This window comes from Neovison vison, chromosome 4, assembly GCF_020171115.1.
Source record: "Neovison vison isolate M4711 chromosome 4, ASM_NN_V1, whole genome shotgun sequence".
NCBI classification, from domain to species: domain Eukaryota; kingdom Metazoa; phylum Chordata; class Mammalia; order Carnivora; family Mustelidae; genus Neogale; species Neogale vison.
Window position 1 is genome coordinate 135,840,014 of NC_058094.1, and position 22,761 is coordinate 135,862,774.

General features: G+C 53.4%; 1 protein-coding gene across 1 annotated transcript in view; it reads left to right on the forward strand.

The window, feature by feature from the left end:
- Positions 1 to 22,761, forward strand: part of PKD1L1 (polycystin 1 like 1, transient receptor potential channel interacting) — a 77,970-nt gene that overhangs the window by 26,291 nt on the left and 28,918 nt on the right. Inside the window, exons 16-29 of the mRNA XM_044246995.1 lie at positions 857 to 999; positions 2,022 to 2,142; positions 4,369 to 4,480; positions 7,293 to 7,488; positions 8,265 to 8,321; positions 10,962 to 11,174; positions 12,133 to 12,375; positions 13,825 to 13,935; positions 14,029 to 14,183; positions 15,359 to 15,459; positions 18,626 to 18,818; positions 19,309 to 19,392; positions 21,273 to 21,480; positions 22,474 to 22,580. Coding sequence (XP_044102930.1) covers positions 857 to 999; positions 2,022 to 2,142; positions 4,369 to 4,480; positions 7,293 to 7,488; positions 8,265 to 8,321; positions 10,962 to 11,174; positions 12,133 to 12,375; positions 13,825 to 13,935; positions 14,029 to 14,183; positions 15,359 to 15,459; positions 18,626 to 18,818; positions 19,309 to 19,392; positions 21,273 to 21,480; positions 22,474 to 22,580 — 2,044 coding nt within the window. The remainder of the gene's footprint in view (positions 1 to 856; positions 1,000 to 2,021; positions 2,143 to 4,368; positions 4,481 to 7,292; positions 7,489 to 8,264; positions 8,322 to 10,961; positions 11,175 to 12,132; positions 12,376 to 13,824; positions 13,936 to 14,028; positions 14,184 to 15,358; positions 15,460 to 18,625; positions 18,819 to 19,308; positions 19,393 to 21,272; positions 21,481 to 22,473; positions 22,581 to 22,761) is intronic.

Below are 22,761 nucleotides of genomic sequence, written 5' to 3' on the forward strand. Positions count from 1 at the left end.
CTGTCAGCTGCACGTTGACCCGGTGGCCCACTCTGCCTTCCTTCTGGCCTTTTCCATGACGCAATCGCATCTTCCTTTGGGGGGGCGGTTTTGGACCTTCTGCCCCATTTCTAGCGGCTTTTAGTTCCCTGTGACAAGCGCAGGGGATCTGACGGTGTGCAGACAGGTTGGGATCGGAGTCCCCCAGTTTGGGCTACTTGGAACCCGGGGTGCGTTTCCAGGCTTGTCTCCCACATCGGCCTCCTCTCATGAGGAACACGAGGCCAATGTCCGTGCGAAACCCCTTGGTAGGGCCCGTAGGGTCCCCGAGCTTTGTTCTCGCTCCCCTGTCTCTGCTGACAGCTTTGCAGATGTCCCCCTGCGCCTCCCCCGGTGCGCTCAGAACCGGGCCCCCAGGCCCCTGTGTTTGGCACAAGACACAATGCTGCGTTTGCTGTCACAAGCTCCGCCCCCCAAACCTTTGGCCCTCCCCACCACGGGTGCCACATTTGTCCAAGCGACGAGCCTGAGGGCCATTTTCTGAGGCAGGTCACACTCCTCCCCATGGTGGAGACTCTAAGCCTCTGTGCGGGAGGCCCGGGGCGTCACCTGCTCATCGCCCCCGCACGCCCAGCTGCAGCACTCGCCCCCGGGCTCCCGCACACGCCGGGCCGGGCCACAGAGCCGCTACTCCCTTCTCTTTGACTTGACCTTGTGGTGGGCTCCATGACCGTGCTCCTCCGTCCTGCACTGCCAGAATCCCATGGAGGGCAGGTCTCGGGCTCTGCACCCTGGCAACCCCCGGGCTGTGCTGGGAGGCCGTCACCGTGCCCCTGTCTTTCTCTGGGGCCTTCAGCCCTCGTCCTCCTGTCTGCAGCTTCCCCGCACGGCGTCCTGGGGAAAGCTCAGCTGTTCGTGACGCTCAATCCCGCTCCGAGGGACGTGGCCTGCCAGGTGCAGCCACATCACGGCCTCGAGGCTCACACAATCTTCGGCATCTTCTGCATGGCAGGGAGACCGGTACGCTTGGCCACCCCAGGTCTGTCCCGGGGTCTGGGGGCAGAGGCCGCTCTCAGAGGGGCTGGCCAGCCCTCGGGGGAGATGCCGTGGGACGCGAAGCTACACCCCGGCGGCAGGAGTGCCGTGACGTTGTTCCCCACACTCGGGACACACCGCCCCATTCCTGTCCTGACCCTGCTCCTTCTCTCAGAGGCCCACCACGTGCATCCCTGGAGGGTTCGATCCTGGCCTTAAGTTTTATTTATTTTTTTGAAAAAGATTGTATTTATTCATTTGAAAGAGAGAAAGCAAGAGAGAGCACAAACGGAGGGAGAGGTAGAAGCAGACCCCACCCCCCATTTATCAGAGAACTCCCCTTCCCAATGCAGGGGCTCGATCCCAGGCCCCTGAGATCATGACCTGAGCCGAAGGCACACACTTAACGTGCTGAGCCCCCAGGTGCCCCCCTTGTTAAGTTTTAATTTTAATTCCATTTGGTCCACATGCAGCACAGTCTGAGTCTCAGGTGTACAACACAGAGACTCACACTCCCCTGTGTCACCCAATGCCTATCACGGCTAGTGCCGTCCTTTGTCCCATCACCTGCTTCCCCGTCCCCCACCCCCTCCCCTCTGGTGACCAGCAGCGTGTTCCCTGCGGTGAAGAGTCTGTTTCTTGGTTTCTCCTTCCCTCTCTCTCTTCAAATGCCTGTTCTGACACTGAGAGCTGAGGGCTGTTCGCATGAGCGCCCCCGCTGCCGCCCCCCGCCTGTTGTATCCCCTTCACCCTGAGCAGGCCCAGGGATCTGTGCCTCTGTGGCTTTTGGGAGTTCCCAGTTGGTTCTGGGAGAGGGGCCCTGGAGGGGCGATGTCCCGCCGTGTGCGTGTACATTTGGGGACGGGAAGTCAGTGGCTGCCCCTGCCTGTCTGTACACGAGCTCTCGGGGTGCGGGGGTGTGAAGGACACAGGGGCGTCTGCTTACTGGGGATGTAATTCACGGTTTGTTCATCTATACACTGTTTTTTTTGCTCCACGGATCCTAGGACTTCCATTACGCATTTAGTTATCAGATAGGAAATGCCTCCAAACGCACTGTGCACCACGGGAGAGACAGCCAGTACTACTCCACACTGCCAGCCGGTGAGCCCTCGGACGATTATAAAGGTAAGTCAGGCTGTGCATTTGAGTGGCTGCTGTGCTCACGTGCGGCTGTAAACCTTTCCCCCTGCCTTTGGAACAGCAGAAAATGTTCAGACTGTGTATCCGGAAAATAAAATTCTTATCTGTTCATCTCAAAAAGTTTCATGCTTTTTGGATTAGGTGGATTACCTACTTTTTATTTATTTTTCTTAAAGATTTTTATTTATTTGACAGTGAGAGAGAGTGAACATGAACAGAGGGGAGGGGTAGAGGGGGAAGCAGGCTTCCCACCGAGCAGAGAGCCCAACATTGCACTTGATCCCAGGACCCTGAGATCTTGACCTGAGCTGAAAGTAGACACTTAACCAACTGAGGTCTTACATTACAGTGGAAACATAAGGTAAATACCAAAATGCCGAAGCCTACCCAGTATTTATAAATTAACTGTTTGAGACTAAGCTATGCCTTCCTCACTAAGGAAGTTTGTGGTGTCTGGTGAGTCCAGAGTTGGTTGTCAACGTCACCAACTCGAGGGGCCGCCCCCACGAGGAGGAGGCCGGGGTAAAGGGATGCAGGGTTAGCCTGGTCGTTCTCTGAGCAAGACTAGCTGTCTGTGCTGACAACTTCCCAGACCCCAGGAGCTACCCGCCCTGAGCCTGTTAGAGACTCGGCTGTTCAGGAACGCGGCTTCATCTGTAGGACCCACGCCGTTGATTAAAACTCCAGGGCCAGGTGGTTCCACGGTGCAGGCTCACTGATCTAGAACTTTCTTGGAGCTGGCAAGGTGAGATTATCTCCACCTAAGGTCTGAGCTCGCTCATCCATTTGGTTTCCTTAAACCTCGAAGCCCAGCCAGAAAGCTTTCTTTTTCATGAAAACTTGCCTGACCCCAAGTTGGGCACATGCGCACTGGCTCCTGGGTGCAGGTCAGAGACGTGGAGCGGAGGTGTTCTGAGCCGGACGCTGTGCTCCGTGAGGATGGATGCATCCACCGCGTGTCATGATGAGCACAGCGCGTGTTGGGTGGTTGGACGGACAGAGGTGGCACTTGCCTGCCTGCATCGTAAATTCTTCCTCAGTGGAGCTGCAGTTGCCCTCTGTCTCCTGGAAACTTCCCTCCAAAGGGATGCTCACCCCCCAGACCCTCACCTTGCTGGTGCTGGATGCAGAGTCCTGTGTTTGGTTCATGCCCGGCAGGACCCTGCCCCAGATGCCCGCCTGAAGGGCCATGTGGGACCCTGTCTGCAGGGGCCTGCAGACCATGGGGCCGGACAGACACCCACATAGGATGTCGGGCAAGGCCTCTGTTCTGTGTTGGACAGAAGGGCTTCATACCACGAATTGGTAGAGCCAAACTTAAAGCCATGGCACCGAGCGGCGTCAGGGTGAGTGACGTCACTCGGGCCATTCCCAAAGAGTGCGCGAGGCCTTATAGTGGTCAACACTGGGATGGTTGACAACTTCCAGAGCCCTACACGGGTGGAGGCCAGCAGAATAAATAAGGGGCAGTGATACTGATCCTGGCCTGTCCAGCTCTTGTGTGAAGGTTCCACAGACGCGGTGTCAGGTTGGAGACCGGTCTGGACTCTGCTGGCTCTCTTGCACTCTCTGCCCTTGTGTTTCGGGCTGAGAAGGCTTTCACGCCCCTGACACGCCTCTGGTCTGCCTTCTGCATGGCTCTGTGGCCGGCCCCGTGGCCTCCATGGCAGCATGATCCACATGTCCCCGCCCCGCAAACCCCAGGCCTCCCAGGCCCGCATCCAGTGTCCCCAGCAAAGCCACATCCTGCCATGCTCCCGGGACGGGACACGGACATGGCTTCTCTTCCTTCCTCTGTACGTGCCCTGTTCCTGGACATCACTGGGGGGCTGCTAAGAATGTGACTCCCACCCTTGACCCTCCGTTGCCAGATGTGGCTTTCATTCTTGGGTCTCCTGTGACCCTGGTGTCCCATTCACCAGTGTGGTCCTGCCGCCGTGGGCACACAGGGCCTGCGGGTCAGACGAGTGAGTGAGTGGGTGGAGCATTGCCCGGCCCCCGGCCTCTGGCACTCAGTGCCCTGTACCGCCATGTGGCCACTGGATGTGGGAATGCTGGGCTCACCGCAAGGGCAGGACAGCCTCGCACTCAGAGTCCGTGCCTTGCTATGTTGGGACGTCAGCACCCTGGGCACACAGGTCCACGCCACAGAAATCCTGGTTCCTAGGGTTTGCTCTCCACCGTGACCCTCATCTGCCACGTTCTCTCCAGTCACAGTGTCCACTGTGATCACAGACGGCATGGGCTCCCAGGCACCACCGTGCACCGTGACAGTGACCGTCCTGCCCCGTTTCCAAGGGAATCTCTGCCTGGATGAGGACACGTGAGTAAGCCGCGTGGAGACACTGTTGTGCATGCCTGTGTCTCCTTGGAAGCAGGGTCTCCCCCAGGTCAGCCACAGGTGGGGGCCCATCTTCTCGGGATGAGCAAAAGAAACAGCCAGGACTCCGCAATCCTAACTCGGATCTGCGTGGGGTACGTGCAGGTTCACTGGGGCCTACAAACATGGGGCGTCCTGGGCTGCCCTCTACGTGCCATTGGTCCTCGGTTTCAGGGCACTTACATAGCCATGCATCTGCTTCCTGAGCCCTAGTGTGGGATCATCTCCTTTGTCCCCTAAACCCGTGGGCTTGTTACCTGTCACCTTCCTTCCCCCCACAGCCTCAGACGGCCGCTAGCCCACCTCCCATCCACAGATGGGCCGATGCTGGTTATGGATGCAAACAGGGTCACAGCCCGTGCTCCTGTGTGCTGGCCTCTCTCACTAGCTGTGGTGTCTTTGAGGTCTGTCATAGCACTGTTTCCTCCCATCTGCCATGAGCCGCTTGCCCTTCCTCAGTTGGCAGACAGGGGACGTGTCTTCAGACTATTAGGGATAGTGCTGTTAAGAACAGACATGTGCGGGATGCCTGGGTGGCTCAGTTGGTTAAGCAGCTGCCTTCGGCTCAGGTCATGATCCCAGCGTCCTGGGATCGAGTCCCACATCGGGCTCCTTGCTCAGCAGGGAGCCTGCTTCTCCCTCTGCCTCTGCCTGCCATTCTGTCTGCCTGTGCTCTCTCTCCCTCTCTGACAAATAAATAAAAAAATCTTTAAAAAAAAAAAAAAAAAAGAACAGACATGTGGACATGTGTTTTCGTTGTTTTGGGGTACATACCTAAGGACAGAGCTGCTGGCTCACAGGGTCATCCCGTGTATATTACGTGGGGGAGACAGCCAGACTGCTTTCCAGAGTAGCTGCCCCGTTTCCCACGAGCCTCCAGTTTGTCCCTGTCTACACCTCACTGTACTGTCTCTCTTCTTCATTCTGGCCACCCAGGACTGCTGAAAGGGCGTGCGCTGTCCCTCGAGACTTGCATTTCCCTCATGGCTAATGGTGGAGAGCGTCTTTTCATGGGCTTGCACATCTGGCTTGGAGAAATGTCTGTTCAGCTTGTTGGTTTAAAAGTTGGATTTCTCTTTCTGATTAAGCTGGAGGAGCCCTTCACATATTGTGAATGCATGTCCCTGGTCAGAGACAGGATTTGCAAACATTTCTCCCCAGTTGGTGGTTTGTGTCTTCTCTTCCACGTGGTGTCCTTTGAAGCACAGAAGGGAGTAATTCTGATGAAATCCAATATACTAACATTCTCTTTCATTGCTTGGTGTAGCCATAAGCTTTGTTGCTGTGTTTTCATGTAGAAGATTTCTAGTCGTTGCTCCCACACTGAGCTCTATGACCTGCTTGGGGCTGGTGTGTGTGTGGTGTGAGGTAAGGCTCCAAGGTCGGTCCCACAGGGAGCTGTCCAGCACTTCCAGCACCGTTCAATCGCCTTAGTCACTTTGTCAAGAGTCGGTTGGCCGTAAACGCTGTGAGGTCTCAATTCCACTCCCTTCTTCTGTGTGTGACTTATGTCAGCACCACACTGTCTTCATTAGTGTAACTTCGTGGTAAAATCTGACATCGGGAAGCATGAACCCACTGACTTTGTTCTTCTTTCTCCAGATGGTTATTTTGGATCTCCTGGTTATTATCTGTTGATTCCGCAGACAGCCCTGTGGGGTTTTGAGAGGGACTGCACTCAGTCTGTTGATCACTCTAGAATATCGTCCTCTTGAGGATATGGGATCTAATGACCATTGGATGAAGTTTTCCCTTATTTAGATTTTAATTTCTTTCAGCCATGTTTTTTAGTTTCCAGTGTACGGGTACTAAATTTTTTGGTTAAGTCTAATTATCAGCATTTTATTCTTTTTAGTGCTATTATAAATCGAGTTGTTTGCTTAAAGTCTGGTTTTGGATTCTCACTGCTCGTGCATAGATACAGAACTGGCGTTATGTGATTGCTCTTGTATCCCGCAGCCTTGCCAACCTCATTTAGTTGTTCTAGAGCTTCTTAGCACACTCTCCGGTGTTATTCCGTGTGGAAGAGCCTGCCTTCTACAGATGGAGTTTTACTCCTTCCTTTCCAGTCTGGATGACGTCCCCCCCGGCTTAACTGTCCTGGTGAGACTCTTCCAGTTCAATCGTGACTAAAGAGCCAAGTGCATGTATCCTGGTCTTGCTTCTAGTCTAGGCCGGAAGCCATCCGGCCTGTATTTCTTGAGGTTGAAGAAGTTCCCTCGTATTCCTAGGTTTGGGGTATTTCTATCATGAAAGGAAAATGGATTTTGTCACTGCTTTGCCACATCTATTAAGTGGGTTGTCCATTACTGTGGTAAGTACCTTGACTGATTTTCCTTCTGGAGTTCCTCTTGCATTCCTGGCGTAAACCCCACTTGGCCAAGGTGTGCAGTTGGTGATCATGACATAGCGTCCAAGTGCGGTCTGAGTGTGCTCTGGGCTGTGGTTGTGGGTTTGGGTCCTTGCAAACCTCCAGCCCACTGTAGCCACAGTGGTGTCTGGTCTAGCTCTGTCCTGTCTTCCCTCACTTTCATTCCACTGGGCATCTCAGTTCTGATCAGGGCTTTTATGGAATTCTGATGTTCTGCCTCACTGTGTCTTTCCCAAGTTCCTCTTACATGGACGATCTGTCCTCTGAGCCATCTGCTGTCTCCCCCTCCCACCCACGAAGCTTTCCATAGCAAAAACCCCTCCTCCTCTGGTTGGCAGGCTAGAAAGCTTGGAGCAATCCTGGTAACTCTTGGATTTCTTTTAGCTATAACTCCAGCCTGAAGCATCTCTCCACCCTTCAGCTGATGGGCAGCTACACAGAGATCAGGAACTATATCACCATGATGACCAAGGTCCTGACTCGTTGGGCTGCAGAGGACAGAAGTCCCTCATGTGACCAGTGGTCACGAATACAGGATATGCTGATTTCTTCCACGTGCAGACTGCCTTTCGCAGATCAGGTGCGCGCTGCAGCAGGGCGGGCTCAGAGCCCGCAGGTCAGTGTCCGCGTGGCAAGGCCCCTGACTGCCTGGCTCACCAGCAGGCCACCTTGCTTAGGAAACACGGTCAAGAAATGGGACCCAGAGGGCCAGACAGTGAGGCCTCTCTCGTCTGCTCATACTTTCACAAACAAATGCTGTTGGTTTGTAGAAGTGAGACCATGTGCATCAATGTCACACAGATCGTTCTGCTCGTTTCTCTAAGTCAAGCGATGTGAGTCCCATCTGACTTGACCTTGCCAACAATGAAATGGTGGAGTAAAATGTATGATGACGGCAGCTTCTAAGGACATGGGCATGTATTCAGCCCACTGTCCTTGGTCACTGCCACTGCGTGTCTCCGCCTCCTGCCCACCCCTCACCACTAGAGAGCGCTTGCATGTCACAGTGTGCCTTGTGTCCCTGTGACCCTGATACTCTTATCCATGCTGTTTCTCCCTCCCTGAGGTCTCTCACCCTTTTCGAGAATTTCCCTGAGCTCTGTCCTCCTTCTCCCTCCCCTCCCCTCTGCTGGCAGGCACACTCTGGTCACACTCCTGCTGGGCTGGTGGAGGCCAATGAATGCCCAGAGGACATGGGGCCCTGGAAGGCAATGCAGGTCAAGGCGGACGGTCCCTCCACCGTGTCTTAGCTCAGACGGCCGGGCTGCTCTGTCTGAGAGCATACGGCGGACGATGCAGCTTGGAACTCATAACTAACTTTGCCCACCTGTGTGTTTGCTCGTTTCTCCTGGGCAGGAAGAAATGAATGATTCCATTTCCATGTTAAGGGACCTCCTGCGCTTTCCTCATAAGGTGAGTGCTGTGTCTTTCCAAGTCTATTTTCCTGCCCTTTTTTTTTCTTTGCATACTTGGGAGGACCTTGATCTGTTCTTGAAGAACCCACAGTGCAGGGTTATGTTTGACACTTAAATTAGAAAGGGGATTTGCTCTGAGAATACCCTTAAATGGCATTGCCCACCCCAAATCACTGGAGAGGAACTTCTTCCCTTATACATACATTAGAAAACACAAAGTAGAAACAGGCCCTGACAGTATGACCCGTGTGCTAAATGCTTCTGGTAAGGGGACCGTTCTGTTCTTAATCCAAGTGCTGGGGTTTTCCAGCTCACACCTTCTCTGTTGTCAAGTTTTTATTTAAATTCCAGCCAGTTAGCACACAGCGTAATATTAGTCTCAGGTGTACAACACAGTGGTTCAGAACTTCCCTATGTGACCAGTGCTCGTCACAGCAGGTGCCCTCCTTCCTCCCGTCACCTGCTTCCCCACCCCCACCTCCTCCCCTCTGGTGACCAGCAGTGTGTTCCCTGCACTGTTTCTTAGTCTCTCTCTCTCTCTCTCTCTCCTTTTTTGGTTTGGGCCCTTTGCTTGTTTGTTTTGTTTCTTAAATTCCACATACGAGTGAAATCATACAGTGTTTGTCTTTCTCTGCCGACTTATTTTGCTCAGCATGATACTCACTAGTTTCATCCGCATGATTGTTGAGGGTAAGACTTCATTCCTTTTGATGGCCGAGTAATATTCCATTGCATAATTATTCCACATCTTTATCCACTCATCTGTTGACGGACACTTGGGCTGTTTGCATGATTTGGCTTTTATTGCTAATGCTGCCATCAACAGCAGGGTGCAGGTGTCCCACTGAATGAGTATTTTTGTATCTTTGGGTAAATGCCTCATAGGATGATTGCTGGGTCATAGGGTAGCTCTGTTTATAACTTTTCGAGGATCCTCCACACCATTTTCCAGAGCGGCCATGCCAGCTTGCATTCCCACCAAGAGTGCACGGGGGCTCCCCTTTCTCCACACCCTCGCCAACACCTGGTGTTTCCTGATTGTTAATTTCAGCCATTCGGATGGGTGTGAGGGGGTGTCCCATTGTGGCTGATGATGACTGACGTGGAGCATCGTCCCATGTGTCTGTTGGCCACCTGGATGTCCTCCTTGGAGAAACTTCTGTTTGTGTTTTCTTGGAGCCTGATGCGGAGCTCTATTTCGCAACCCAGAGATCATGAGCTGAGCCGAAGTCAGAGTTAGATGCTTGGCTGACTGGGGCAGCTAGGCAACTCTCTTCTGCCCATTTTTTAACCGGATTATTTGTTTTTTGGGTGTTCAGTCTTATAAGGTCTATATAGTTTTTTCCACCTGTTTTCTTCTCAAATCTCCGGCTCCCGCTCTTGAGCTCCTTGTTGCTTTTCCCATTTCTCCCTCTCTGCGGGACAGTCCCCAGCTCAGTCCGAGTGTCACTTATTTAAAATCCCCCTGGGTGCCCCCCCATTTCCATGCCCCTTGTCTTTCGGGCACTGATGACTAAAGCTACACGTGGGAACACATACGCTTCGGTGAGCATGCCAGGTCCTGTAGTGAGGACGTTCAGGGTGTTCCAGAAAGTGCTGGTGCAGAGCACTTTGCCTGGCGGATGTTTGAAATTGGTTTTAAAAGATAAGTGGGAAGACTCATGAGTCATCTTGTTCGAGGTGACCGTGGCCTCGTGGGCAAAGGTCGACGAAGCCTCTGACACTTGATTTCAGCTCAGGTCATGATCTCGAGGTCATGAGATTGAATCCTGCCTTGGCCTCCGTGCTGAACATGAAACATGCTTAAGATTCTCCCTCTGCCTCTGCCCTCCTTTTGGTGTGCTCTCTCTCCCTCTCTCAAATAAATGAATAAATAAATCTTAAAAAAAAAAAAACCCAGGGACGCCTGGGTGGCTCAGTTGGTTGAACGACTGCCTTCGGCTCAGGGCGTGATCCTGGAGTCCCGGGATCGAGTCCCGCATCAGGCTCCCAGCTCCATGGGGAGTCTGCTTCGCTCTCTGACCTTCTCCTCGCTCGTGCTCTCTCTCACTGTCTCTCTCTCTCAAATAAATAAATAAAATCTTAAAAAAAAAAAAAAACCCCAGGAGATCAAGGAGGGCTAGAAGCTAGAACACCTATTGTGATGAGTAACGGTCCCAGCTGGGAGGGGTTGTCACAGCACTGTATCTTTCTCTCTGCTTCCATGTGTGTCTGGAAATGGTCCCTGCTTAGGGTTAGGGAAAGAGTGCCACAGGATTTTGCCAGCAGACGCAGGGTAAGGGCATTGCAGGGAGAAGCCTTGGTTCTTTGCGAACCATAAGAGGATGTGTGTGCTCCAGACACCTGTAGGACGCGGCAGGGCCCATTTCAAGAAGGGTTTGTGAAGTGGTCGTTGGCTTCAACCAAGTAGTGTCTTAGCATAAACGGCCAGTAGAGAGACCTTTATATTCTGTGGTCGTTTCATGGGTCAGGAGACCGAAGACCAGAGAAGAAATCGGCACCATGACATTGGCCAAGAATCCGCTGGACACCAAATATGGGCTTGAAGCCCGCCCTCTCGAGCCCTGGTGCTGTTTCTCTCAGCTATGGAAGATGCAGGTATGGGGAGACTCTCCCTCCACCTTCCCTTTCCCCACAGTTAAGTCTTACGAGTGCGGCTGTCATCCTCAAAGCCGCCCGGGAGCTCCGGGCTCAGGGCCTGCTGCTGGGGAAGCTTGCGGTGGACGAGGGCCCAGTGCGTGAGCTCATCCTGCTCGTGGCCGAGGTCTTGGAAGCATGTGACCGGGAGAAACCGAGGACTGCGGGCTTCCTGCAAGAAGAGGGGATTGAGGTCATCTCGGATCTCTTGTTGGTAAGCCCGACTTTCTCGCCACGGTCGATGACCATCACCTCCGGTACCTACTTCTAGAAACCACAAATGGAATTGGTTCCAGAAGTACTGTGGGGATTGTTCTGGGTGGCCCTGCGGTCGTTGGAAATCTGGGGGTTGAACTGCAAGTGTTTCCATGAGCTGTTGCCTCTGCTCCATGCTTCCGCATTTTGGGAGATTTCCTTCTGGGACGTCTGGGGCAGTGCCAGACTTAGAAGCGGCGTTTCTTGGCATACTTTCTGCTTCGCGAGGAGCTACGTGAAGTTATGCAAAGGATTCCTAACATGCGCCAGGGTAGAAAGCAACCCTCTGATACTTGACTGCAGAGAAACTCACCAAAGTTTATTTCCGCAGCACTACGAGAAATTGGGATTTACTGGGATTTTTCCCCCATAAGAAATGTCTGCTTTTAAAAAGCAGTAAGTTAACAGACAGTCTTCTCTCTTATTCTACCCATTTATCCTCCCTCCTGCCCAGCCCTGCTGGTTTCCCTTACATTTGGGCAATCAGGAAATCAGCGCGCTGTCTGAATCTGGTCATAGCAAGCGTGATTAGCCACGATGCGTGTGCACACTCACACCTACCGCCTGCCCTCACTGACCCCTACGGCCCGGGGCTTTGGCCCCTGCCAAGTGTGCGGGGTGCTCAGCCTCCTCCCGGATGCGCTGAGAAGCCCCAAGAACTAGAACAGAAGTATCACACCTGTCGCAAAGCGAGTAAGATCACAGGACGCTGAGTCAAAACCGAAGAAAACGGTTTGCGTTTTATTGCTATTGGGCATTTATATCTTTATACCAAAATGTTTGCTGGGGCCAGTGAAGCCCAGCCACGCCCAGATGGGCCGCCTTTCCCACTATTTGCCTCCTCGGCCCTGGCTCCGGATGCCGGACAACGCGCTTGCTACGCACTGCGAATGTTTGGATCTCTGTCTCCGTTTCAGGATGGCCTCTCTGCGAGCAAGGAGCGCCGGCTCCACGTCAGCGCCGGCCGGATGGAGTTCCGCACGCTCCTCCATCGCGACCTGCAGGGCTGCGTGCAGAGCCTGGGCTCCGTCCGGGTGCATTTACCTGCAGACCTGGCTAGACAGAGTCCTGCAGAGGCGGCAGCGCAGGGCCCGTGCTACGTCAGCCAGCTCGTGCTCTTCAAGGAGAACCCATTTCCAGGGGGCCCAGCTCCTGGTCAGGTACAATATGACCGGTGGTGGCCAATGACCAATGACCAATGTGCAGTGGTGATGCTTTGATGACGAAGTAGGGACCAGGGTGGTGGGGCATTTGGGGGACTCAGTCAGTTGAACCTCTGCGTTCAGCTCAGACCATGACCACAGGGTCCTGGGACCGAGCCCCGCATCCTGCTTCTCGCTCAGTGGGGAGTCTGCTTCTCCCTCTCCCTCTACTTCTCCTCCTGCATGTGCTTTCTCTCTGTCAGATAAATAAATAAAATCTTTTAAAAAATCAAAAAGAAAGAAACCATCTGAAGGATCCTTGGAATGGCAGGGAGCTAGGGCGGGGGGCAGAGCCCCGTGTTTTCTGTGTGTTCCACACCCCCAGCCTGGCTCCAGGGCCTGATAATGTCTGAATGATGGAGGGGCCAATTAATGTGGACCGCTTCTTTTGGTGACAAACGCTCATCTTCCAAAGCATCGACCTTTTATTATTTTGTAGGGAAATAGAAATGGTTAGCCAGCGTAAGAAAACCATTCAGACTAACAGGCAGTAAGGAAATAGAAATGAAAATGATTTTTTTAGCATGTGGCAGTGCAGGTGTTTAAAGAGACGGGCCTGTGTGAAGGCACCACGAGTGGGCGTCCGGGGTGCGTGCTCCCCGAGCAGTGCTCCTGAAGTGCTTCGGATGCCGGACGGCCGCTGCCCTTGCAGGACCCTTCAGGGGAGGCGAGAAGAGAGTTACTCAAAGCGAGATGTGTAGCTTTATTTATTCAAGACAGCATGATTCATGATAACCCAGACAGAGCCGTACCTGAATGTTCAACGGGGACACAGCTCACTGGGGATTTAATGCGTTACGGTCATCCATACATAGCCGATTAAAATGACGTCAGCCAGGGAATTTGAGTGCCTTTGGAAGATTTTATGTGAAACATGAAGAGCGCGTACTGTGTGCTATGTAGGTAGCCAGAGCACAGAGACGGTTTCAGCCGTGGTGTCCCCAGGTGGTTCTCTGAGCCAGCGTGTTCTCTACACCTTTCTGTCCCCTCAGTCTACGATCTGCCACTCTTTCTTTCTGTGTGAGCTTCCCAGGAAACAGCAAGACTCTCGGGGTGCCTGGGTGGCCTTTGTTAATCATCCGATTCCTGATTTAGGCTGAGGTCATGATCTCAGGGTCATGGGATAGAGCCCCACGTCGGGCTCCATGCGCGGTGGGCTGTCTACTCAAGATTCCTTCTCTTCTTCTGCCCCCCCCCATTAAAAAAAAAAAAACTGTGTTAGGGGCTAAAAATTATCAAGTAGTGAGAGTAACCCTCCAAGAGCAGCACGGTGTCCTCCAATCCTGCCATCCTGACCAGTTAAAGGAGCCACGTTTTTTCTGTGCTGCCTTTACCATCGGGTGCCCAGCAGGACACAGGAGGGGTGTCACTGCTCACCCCTGCTCCTAAGTGCTCTCCTCTCCGCAGATTGGCCGGGTGATCACCCCGTCCCTGTTTAGCTGCTCCAGCAGGAAACCCATCCGCAGATGGCGGCTACGGGAGCCCGTGACCGTGGAGTTTGGGGAGGACGATGACCTGGTGAGGGGTCCTTCCAGGCCGCCTTGAGTTCACGTGGGTCATGCCAGCTGGCTTTTCCTGCCTTCGCTGACCTTGCTTTCCATTTGGGGACAGGATAATAGGAACAAGACCACGTTTGTGCTGTTCCGGGATAGAGTGAATGTTCATCAGATCGTTGGGCATTCCGCAAACGCCCAGGAATCTCTGCACATAAGGATAGAATTTTCTAGGCCCGTCTTGAGAGCTTTCCCAGTCATGCTGCTGGTAAGGTATGTTGTGGGGGGGCCGCCACCAAGGGAGCAGGATGGCTACAAGAACGACAACATGATTCATGATAATTGTGAGTGTCTTGTGAAAACCAGGGAGTGAAATGCACTGTCCACGCAGTCCTGAGGTTCATGGGCTGATGAAATTACGGGACATAGTCACCTGCTTTATCTCCCTGAGATTGGATTCCTGTCCACGATGCTTGTCAGAGTAAGAAACACGGGCGTGTCAATGATAACACAGGGAGCCTCACTCAGAATCCAGTCCTCCCTCAGTGTAGACCTGGGTCTGAAGCCTATTGTTTGTTTATTTATTTTAAGAAAAAGATGTGTTCGGACTGATGTGTCGGAGGGGACTCAATAAATGAACCCTCTCTCTCAGCGATGTTGAGTTTGTGAGGCTTGTGCAGGCCGTTTCATGAACAGATCATGAGGGCGCACTAAGTGAATGACCACGTAGTTAGGTTTGGGGAATCCTGCGTTGACAGTGCCCGTGGAAGCCACGGGCTCTGAGCTCCGTGCTCCGTCTGGACCAGCCTGGGTTCTGCTGGAGCCTCTCTCCTCCCCTCGGGCCACCTGACAATGCTTCCCTCTGTCCCACTGCCCCGCTCAGATGGCCCCCCAGCCTGGTGGCCTTCTGCAGGGGGACGTCTACACCGCATGCACTGTGGTCTCCCTGTACTGTTGGCTGCACCCTCCTCCTGCCGCATGAGCCGAACCCTTCTCTGGAGCAAATGTCTTTTCTCCATTGGACTTTCCCTTCATTCTTTAACTCACACAGACAAAAGTCAGTTGGCCCCGACCAGCTTCGCAGGGATTACGCTGGGCTCACAGTCCGCCACCTGCCCGTTCTGGCTGCTCACGGGTACCGCGAGTGGGTCACTCTGACCAGTGGGGGCATCTGCCTTAGCGACCACCTTCCCAAGCACGTGAGGCGGCGCGGTGTTGTTCCCGCAGGCCGCGTGGTAACTGTTCCTGCTCCGTCCCGAAGTTCCTAGTCTGTAATGGGTGAGGAGTGACAGTGTCACGTGGCCCTTGTCGAAAGCCCAGTGATGCCATGGCGTCCCAGCCTGTGTCCTTGTCACCGGAAGGATGTTTGCTCGAAACCCTATGACTGAGGTCTTTGGGAGGAAACAACAAACAGAACTAGACACTGTTGCTTTGTTTTTCCATCCCAGGTTCTCCGAGCTGCCGACTCCTTCTGACTTCCTCGTGAAGAAGGTCTACGTCTGGGACGAGCAGACGGTGCACGTGTATGTCCCTGCTGGTCCTCTGAGAGGTCAGTGCGCAAGGCCCCATGATGTTTATGTTTCTTTTTATTTTGTTACGATTCCATTTATTTATTGGAGAGAGAGAGCAGGGAGGGGCATAGTGGGAGGGAAAAAGGCTCCAAGTCAGACTCCACACCGAGAGCAGAGACTGATGCGGGGCTCGATCCCACGACCTCAACCGATCACGACCCCGGCCGGGACCGAGAGTCGGACGCTCAGCCCACTGCACTGCCCAGGCGCGCCTGGTGCCACAATCTGTAGTTGTTTGCGTGATGACATGTGCTGTAAGAAGGTGGGCACAGATAGCGGTATCTTTCCTCACTGGTGGTGGAGACAGGAAGCCACGTCCGAGCAGGTGGCCCGTCTCAGCGCAGCCTGACCACGGTCATCTCTGCCCCGGCACCTTCCTGGCGGCTCCCCACCGTCCTGCTGCTGTCCTGCATTGCCTCCCTTCCTCACGTCCAACCCCCCCACCCCCTCGCTGGTCTTTAGCATTACACTTTGGCCTGTTTGGGTCACCTTCCCCGGTCCCCAAGGTCTCTCTGCTGACTGCTCCTCTGACACCTGTGTCTGCCTCTCCTTTTGGCCGCTCTGCTGCCTGGGGTCAGCAGCTGTGACTCCAGGGCCTTCCTGCAGCCCTCACCAGGGTCTCTGTTCTCCCCCGAAGGCAACAAACAGGCTCATGCACCTGTCCCCTGTCTCCACATTCATACGGGATGGGACTCTTCTTCTGAGAACCCGCCCTGCTGAGCCCTTCCTTTCTTTTCAAAATGGACAAATCTGTTATAAAACTCAGATTCTCAGTGGCAGTTTATTTCTTTTAAAAGATTTTATTTAGGGGCACCTGGGTGGCTCAGTGGGTTAAGCCTCTGCCTTCGGCTGAGGTCATGATCTCGGGGTCCTCGGATCGAACCCCGCATCGGGCTCTCTGCTCAGCGGGGAGCCTGCTTTCCCCTCTCTCTCTGCCTCCCTCTCTGCCTGCTTGTGATCTCTCTCTGTCAAATAAATAAATAAAATCTGGTGGGGGGGGAGGTTTTATTTATTTATTGAGGAGAGAGTTTGAGAGAGCACCAGCAGGGAGAGAGAATCTTCAAGCCGAGTCCCCACTGAGCAGGGAGCCGGATGCGGGGCTCAATCCCATGACCCCGGGATCATGACCTGGCCGAAGGCAGCTGCTTAACCACTCATTTGTTTCTGTCAGGTTTTACTTTACGTTCTTAGGATACGTCATCCCAAGAGTACCAAGTCAAAACTGCTTGGGTTGGGGTGCTTGGGTGGCTCAGTGGGTTAAAGCCTCTGCCTTCAGCTCAGGTCATGATCCCAGGGTTCTGGGATCGAGCCCCGAGTCAGGCTCTCTGCTCCGCAGGGAACCTGCTTTCTCCCCTCTCTCTCTCTCTGCCTGCCTCTCTGCCTACTTGTGATTTCTCTCTGTCAAATAAATAAAATCTTTAAAAAAAAAAAAAACTGCTTGGGTTAGTTCTTTTCAGTATGGACTTCCACTGTCAGTTTTATGGACCATTGGGTTTGCTGGGTTTTTTTCTAAATATGTTTAACATGAAGGGTCACTGTTCTCCATTTGCTTTTTCTGCTTGTTTGCTTGTTTTCAAAAATTTTTTTTTGCTTGTTTTTAAGTGATCTCTACCCCAATATGGTGCTTGAACTCACAACCCCGAGATCCAGAGTCACGTGCCCAACCCCCTGAGCCAGCCAGGTGCCCATGATCTCCTTTAGTTTTTATCTAATTTTTTAAAAATATGTGAGGCATTTCTGTTGTTCAGTTGCCTAAGCCTTATTAAAAAGGCTAAAAAATGTAACTACCCAGGACATAGGAAGAGTCTAGATGCGGTGTTCCAGGGTCGAAGGGCACACGTGTGTGCAGTTTCCGTAAATGTGGCCAAACCCCACACCCAGCCCGGTGTGAACACGGGGTCTGTTTCCCCACAGCTTCGCCAACAGACTATGTTTTCAAGATTTTGAATTTTTCCAGATGCTTACTTGAGAAATGGTAGTTTCAATATGCAATATATGTTGTGATATGAGCATTTCTTTATACACTTAAGGGCCTTACCTCCTTTTTTTTTTTGTGAGCGGTCCATATACATCCATTTCTGTCTTGAGTTTATTTTTTCTTGACTTCTACAGTTTCCAACTTTGTTTTTATTGAGCTGTTTTGCTTTGCAAAAGCTTTTTTTTTTTAAATAATGTTTATGAACTTTTAAAAAATTACCCTTAGATTGTGAGTGAGGCCTTGTTAGAAATCCATTCTTTATGCCAGGTTATGAGAGAAGATCATTCACATCTATGATTTCTTTTTGTGTCTGCATGGCCCCGTGAGCTTGCGTTTAGATCTCTGATTGATGGTGCTGTATAGGGCATGAGATGCAGATCTGATTTCCTATTTTTACAAGTAGGTTAGTAGCTACTTGTCCCAACATTGCTTAATCAAAAGTCTTAGGGGCAAAGGGCGCCTGGGTGGCTCGGTCAGTTGAGTGTCCAAGTCTTGGTTTTGGCCCAGGTGATGATCTCAGCGTCGTGGAATCGAGCCCCACGTCGGGATCCGTGCCCAGCATGGAATCTACTGGAGATTTTCTCTTCCTCTCCTTCTACCCCTGCCCCCACTCTCTCTTAAATAAATAAATACATCTTTTTAAAAAATCTTTTAAAAAAAAGTCTTAGGGACAAATTTTAAATAAATGGAATGTCAAATATTTTTCCTTCTAAACATAAGAAGTTACTCCCAAGTGACAGACTAACAATGCCTGGTCACTGTGCTGTCCTCATGGGGACCGCGCAGACCCAGGACCAGCAGCCGGCTGACGGGCCAAGGAGAAGCAGGAAGGGGCTGTGTGAAGCTGGGGGAGCTGCCTCCAGGGTCCTGTGTCTCCTGGCCAGGGGGTGGCCCATTCAGGGTGTCCAGAGGGTGCTGGCATGTAGGCAAACATATCTCACACTCTGCCAGCCCCCATGAAAATTGGCAGTGGGGGGCCTGCCTGGACCCGTTTTCCTCGCAGCTTCTGTGCCCTGGGAGAGGCAGTGCCAGAGGGCCTCTCCCCTGCCCCACCAGCCTCTCCCCTGCCAGCCCTGCCCCCTGCCCTTCTGCCCACTGCTCTGGCGCCCTGGGAATACATTACGCCTTTCTGCAAATTTCAGGTGTGTTTGTTTTTCCCTCTTTAGACACCCACTTGGGATATTTATCCTTACTAGACGCTAACTACGACAGACGCCCTCCAAATAAACATTTCGCACGGGCAGTGAACTACACGGTGTGTTTCCAGTGGGTGCAGTGCCTCTTCTGGGAAGAGAGGGAGTGGAAATCCGCAGGCTTCTCTCCACGGCCAGGAACATCTCCAGAGAAAGTGAGCTGTAGGTACAGACATACTGTTGAGGACAAGCTCGAGACTTTTAGAAGCTCACTCTACTTTCTTCCATGTGGGGCCCGGTGCCTGGCCTCCCTGGCCCCCGGTCCCTGTGAAAACGGCTGCAGTACCTGGATTGTGCACCCCTCCCCATCTGCAGGCCCAGCTCCTTCCGGGCTGCAGCTGCTAGGAGAGCAGGGTCTGGCTTTCCAGGGCTCTTGTGTCCCGCGCCGAGGTGACGGCTGTAGACGTCTGTTGAAACACGCTTGTGGGTGGATGGTGGTGCCCGCGTCTGGTCGTTGGCCGCGTGTCTGCCCACAGCGGGGCTGGGCTTACACCTGCCAGGCTCTGGGCTAACCCAGACCATGCACAGGGTGCACACTGAGCCATCCCATGAGGTTAGAATGACTAGAACCCGTCAGCCTTTCTGCCCCTCCTTTAACCCGCGTACGTGACACTGTAGACACACGTTTGGCGTCCTAACCCGCGTCTCCCTCCTAGCTACGACCACCTTGCGCCGGCATCTGTTGCGAGAAGAAGCCTGAATGCCACCTTTTCAATGAGTGACATTTCCAAGTGGCAGAGGTGAGTTCCGTTTTCTAGATCACAGATGTGTGAAACCCATGTCACCTGTTATTGTTTTGAGTTTTGGAATCTTCTCTGTCTGTCTGTCCATCCCTACATCCATGGACAGGAGACACAAAACCCCGAGAGAGTCAGCACACGTCTCATCCAGCTCGGCTTCGGTTCACCGTGACCCTGGTTGGTGGGCACTCACTGGGGCAGTCTCGACAGCGAGGACATGGTGTGTGCCCTCCTGCTTTGTGCGTTTTCATAGCTCCCTCTTCCTCTTCAAAAGTCCCCTTTTAGGGCGCCTGGGTGGCTCAATGGGTTAAGCCGCTGCCTTCGGCTCAGGTCATGATCTCGGGGTCCTGGGATCGAGTCCTGCATCGGGCTCTCTGCTCAGCAGGGATCCTGCTTCCCTCTCTCTCTCTCTGCCTGCCTCTCCTACTTGTGATTTCTCTCTGTCAAATAAATACATAAAATCTTAAAAAAATAAAAAAATAAGTCCCCTTTTAGCTGCTTTTTCTAACTCACGACCCAAGGATCAAGAATCACACACTCTAACTGAGCCAGCCAGGCGCCCTGAAAGTGTCCCAGTTTAGATAGTGGATTTCAACTCAAGCTTGCTTCTTTGGCCCGTGTTTTACACAGAACACGTGTATTTGGATTCTAAACTGTGGGTGAGTAGAGGGTGAGCTTGTGCCGGCAGGAGCCCTCTGCCCGGTCACCCATACGGAGCTCCGACCGGGCTCGGCCACAGCAGACACCGAGTGGGGGTTTGTGGAATGAGAATTGGTGGCAGGGTTGGTATTTCCTGCAGAGCGTCGGGTCTCCCTCGTGCTGATGTAGTGGGGAACCTTCCACGCCGTGTTACTGAATCAGTCGTCAAAGAGCTGATTGCTCTGTAGACCAGCCAGTGGGTCACTGACACCACGGTCGCCACAATGACCTCACTGACATGCCACTGACAGTGAGGCCACCAGGTGTTCAGCGAGTGGGACTCAAGACAGCTGTTCAACTGTGCTTTCAGATATGACTTGAGGGGGGACAGGCCTTGAGGACACCCAGATAAAAAGGCAGCACCTCGAGTCAGGCAGGGACAGGTGCATTCTGGGGGACTAGTGTCCCTGTGAAACACCTGCCAGCCCTTGGAAACCCCATCAGAGTCATGTGAGACTCCAGGTTGGGGTCCTGGCACACTGACTCGCGGTGGACCCTACTCTGTGGGTCTGGAGGGGTCTGGCCAGCTCCGGTGCCAGGGAGCAGGAGGCGAGGGCCAGGTGCGGCGGGGAGCAGGTAGCCCAACCACACAGGGTGGGAGGGACGGGGCACGTAGGCAGGGTCTCCAAGAGGGAGGGAGCATCTGATACGCCCACATGAAGCACTTTGCGGATATCGTTCTGCTGAGTCTTCACAGAAGGAGCAAGATGGCTGTTCTTACCACGTTTCTCCAAGAAAGGTCCTCAGAGAGAGGCCCTGAGTGGCCGCCCCACACGGGCTTCAGATGCAGAAGCTGGTGTCTCACCCGGCGTCTCTGTCCGAGTCCTTATGCCTGAGTCGGCCTCCAGCGGCTCCTTCCCCTGAGGGACTCAGACCTGTCCTGGCACGGGGACAGCGGAGGCCTCACAGCCCCCTCCACCCTTCCCTGCTTGGTCTCCTGCCCCAGTAAGAATCTACTTTCTCTTCGCAGTTTCAAGACAGACAAGCATTTACAAACGTTATCAGTGAAGACCAGTGTGGGCTTCTGTGTGCGTGTGTACATGTGTGCGTGTGTGTGAGCGTGCATGTGAGTGTGCTTGTGACTGTGCCTGCGTGTGAGCCAGTGTGGGGGGCATTGGCTAGTCTTTGCCCGAATGTTTATTTCTATAATTCACCACTTGCTCCTCTCCTCTCATTTACAGACGCCCGGAGAACCTGCTTCCCAGCATTTTGATTGTCGTTTTTACGGTGCTCTATGCACTTCTGGTTACTAAAGGCAGACGTGAAGATCGTCAGGAGAAGGAGAAAGCTGGTTACATTTTTCTGCAAGAAGATGCTCCTCCCGGCCATCAGCTGTATGCAGTTGTCGTGGACACAGGCTTCCGGTCCCCCGCCCGCTGCAGTGCCAAGGTAAGTGGGTCATCCTGGCACTCGCACTCTGTGGTGTGCAAGGCTGTGGATGGTGTGAGTGACGGCCCCGACACGCCCCGTGTGGAGGCTGACCTTCCCAGCTGCCCCATCTTCCTCCATCCAGAGTCGGGGGCTCCTTTCCCCCACCGTGCACTCCCTCGTGCCTGCCGATGTGAGCCCTCCTTGTCCTCAGGGCCGCCCCCCAACCCTCGGCCCCTCCACCTTCTCCGTAGAGAGCAGCCGCTCGTCCAGCCCCTCGTGAGGCAGACAGACAGACGAGGGCATGCGGGTACAGCTGGAGCTGGGCATTACGGGGCAGGATGGGAGGAAAAGGGGCCATTCCACAAGATACCGGGGAACCGTGGCCTTTCCTGTGGAAGAAAGCTCTAGTAAACCCCTACCTCACATTACACTCCAAAGCAGCTCCACAAGACTGGAGACTTGCCGACTAAAACAAAGTTTAGAAGCTTCTCAAAGAAAATGTGTGCTTTGCGATGGAGAGGGATTTTTAAAACTGGAAATAAATAAGGAACTTTCCTAAATCAAAGATGGATCGTGTGTTTCTGAGCCACAGAACCCACCCCGGTGGGGAGTCGTGAGCCCCGTGCAGCTGGGAATGTGTGTCTGCAGGCACCTCATCTAGCCCAGTCATGGTCACAACCCCCAGAGGGCCCTCAGGCCTTCCCGGTCTCCGTCTAAGCAGAGGGAGGAGGACACGCCCACTGTCTGTCCACTCCCTCCTGAGACCAACACATGCCCTAGGGAATCCGAGTTAGATCAAATACATAGAAATCTGGCCAGCCGGGCAGGATGAGCACTCTTTTCCAGGCCTCTCCTGGGGGAGCGTGGGAGGGGCCATGCAGGGACAGGACTGGTCCGTTGGGCCAGAAGGCTCTGGAAAGGCTGGGGGCTAAGTGGCGATACCCCTTTCTGACTCAGCTTAGTGTTCTGTGTCCAGAATCTCAAACCCCTACCTTGTGTTTTGGTCTCGAGGTTTACATTGTTCTACGTGGTGAGAACGGGTCTTCAGAACCCAGAGAACTCTACTGTCCGGAGAAGCCCCTGTTTGAAAGGAATTCCAGACACACTTTTGTCCTGAGGTGAGCAAGGCCCGTCCCAATGGTGTGGCTCTGTGCACAGACGGTCTTACGAAGTCCTTCACGGTGCTGTTGGACATAGATTCATGCGGGACGATGCGAGGGGGCAGCTAGTTTACACGCTGAGGGTGCTCAGACGGCACAGCGCCCGCTCGGCTAATTTGGGTCCCCCTACATTGGGAAG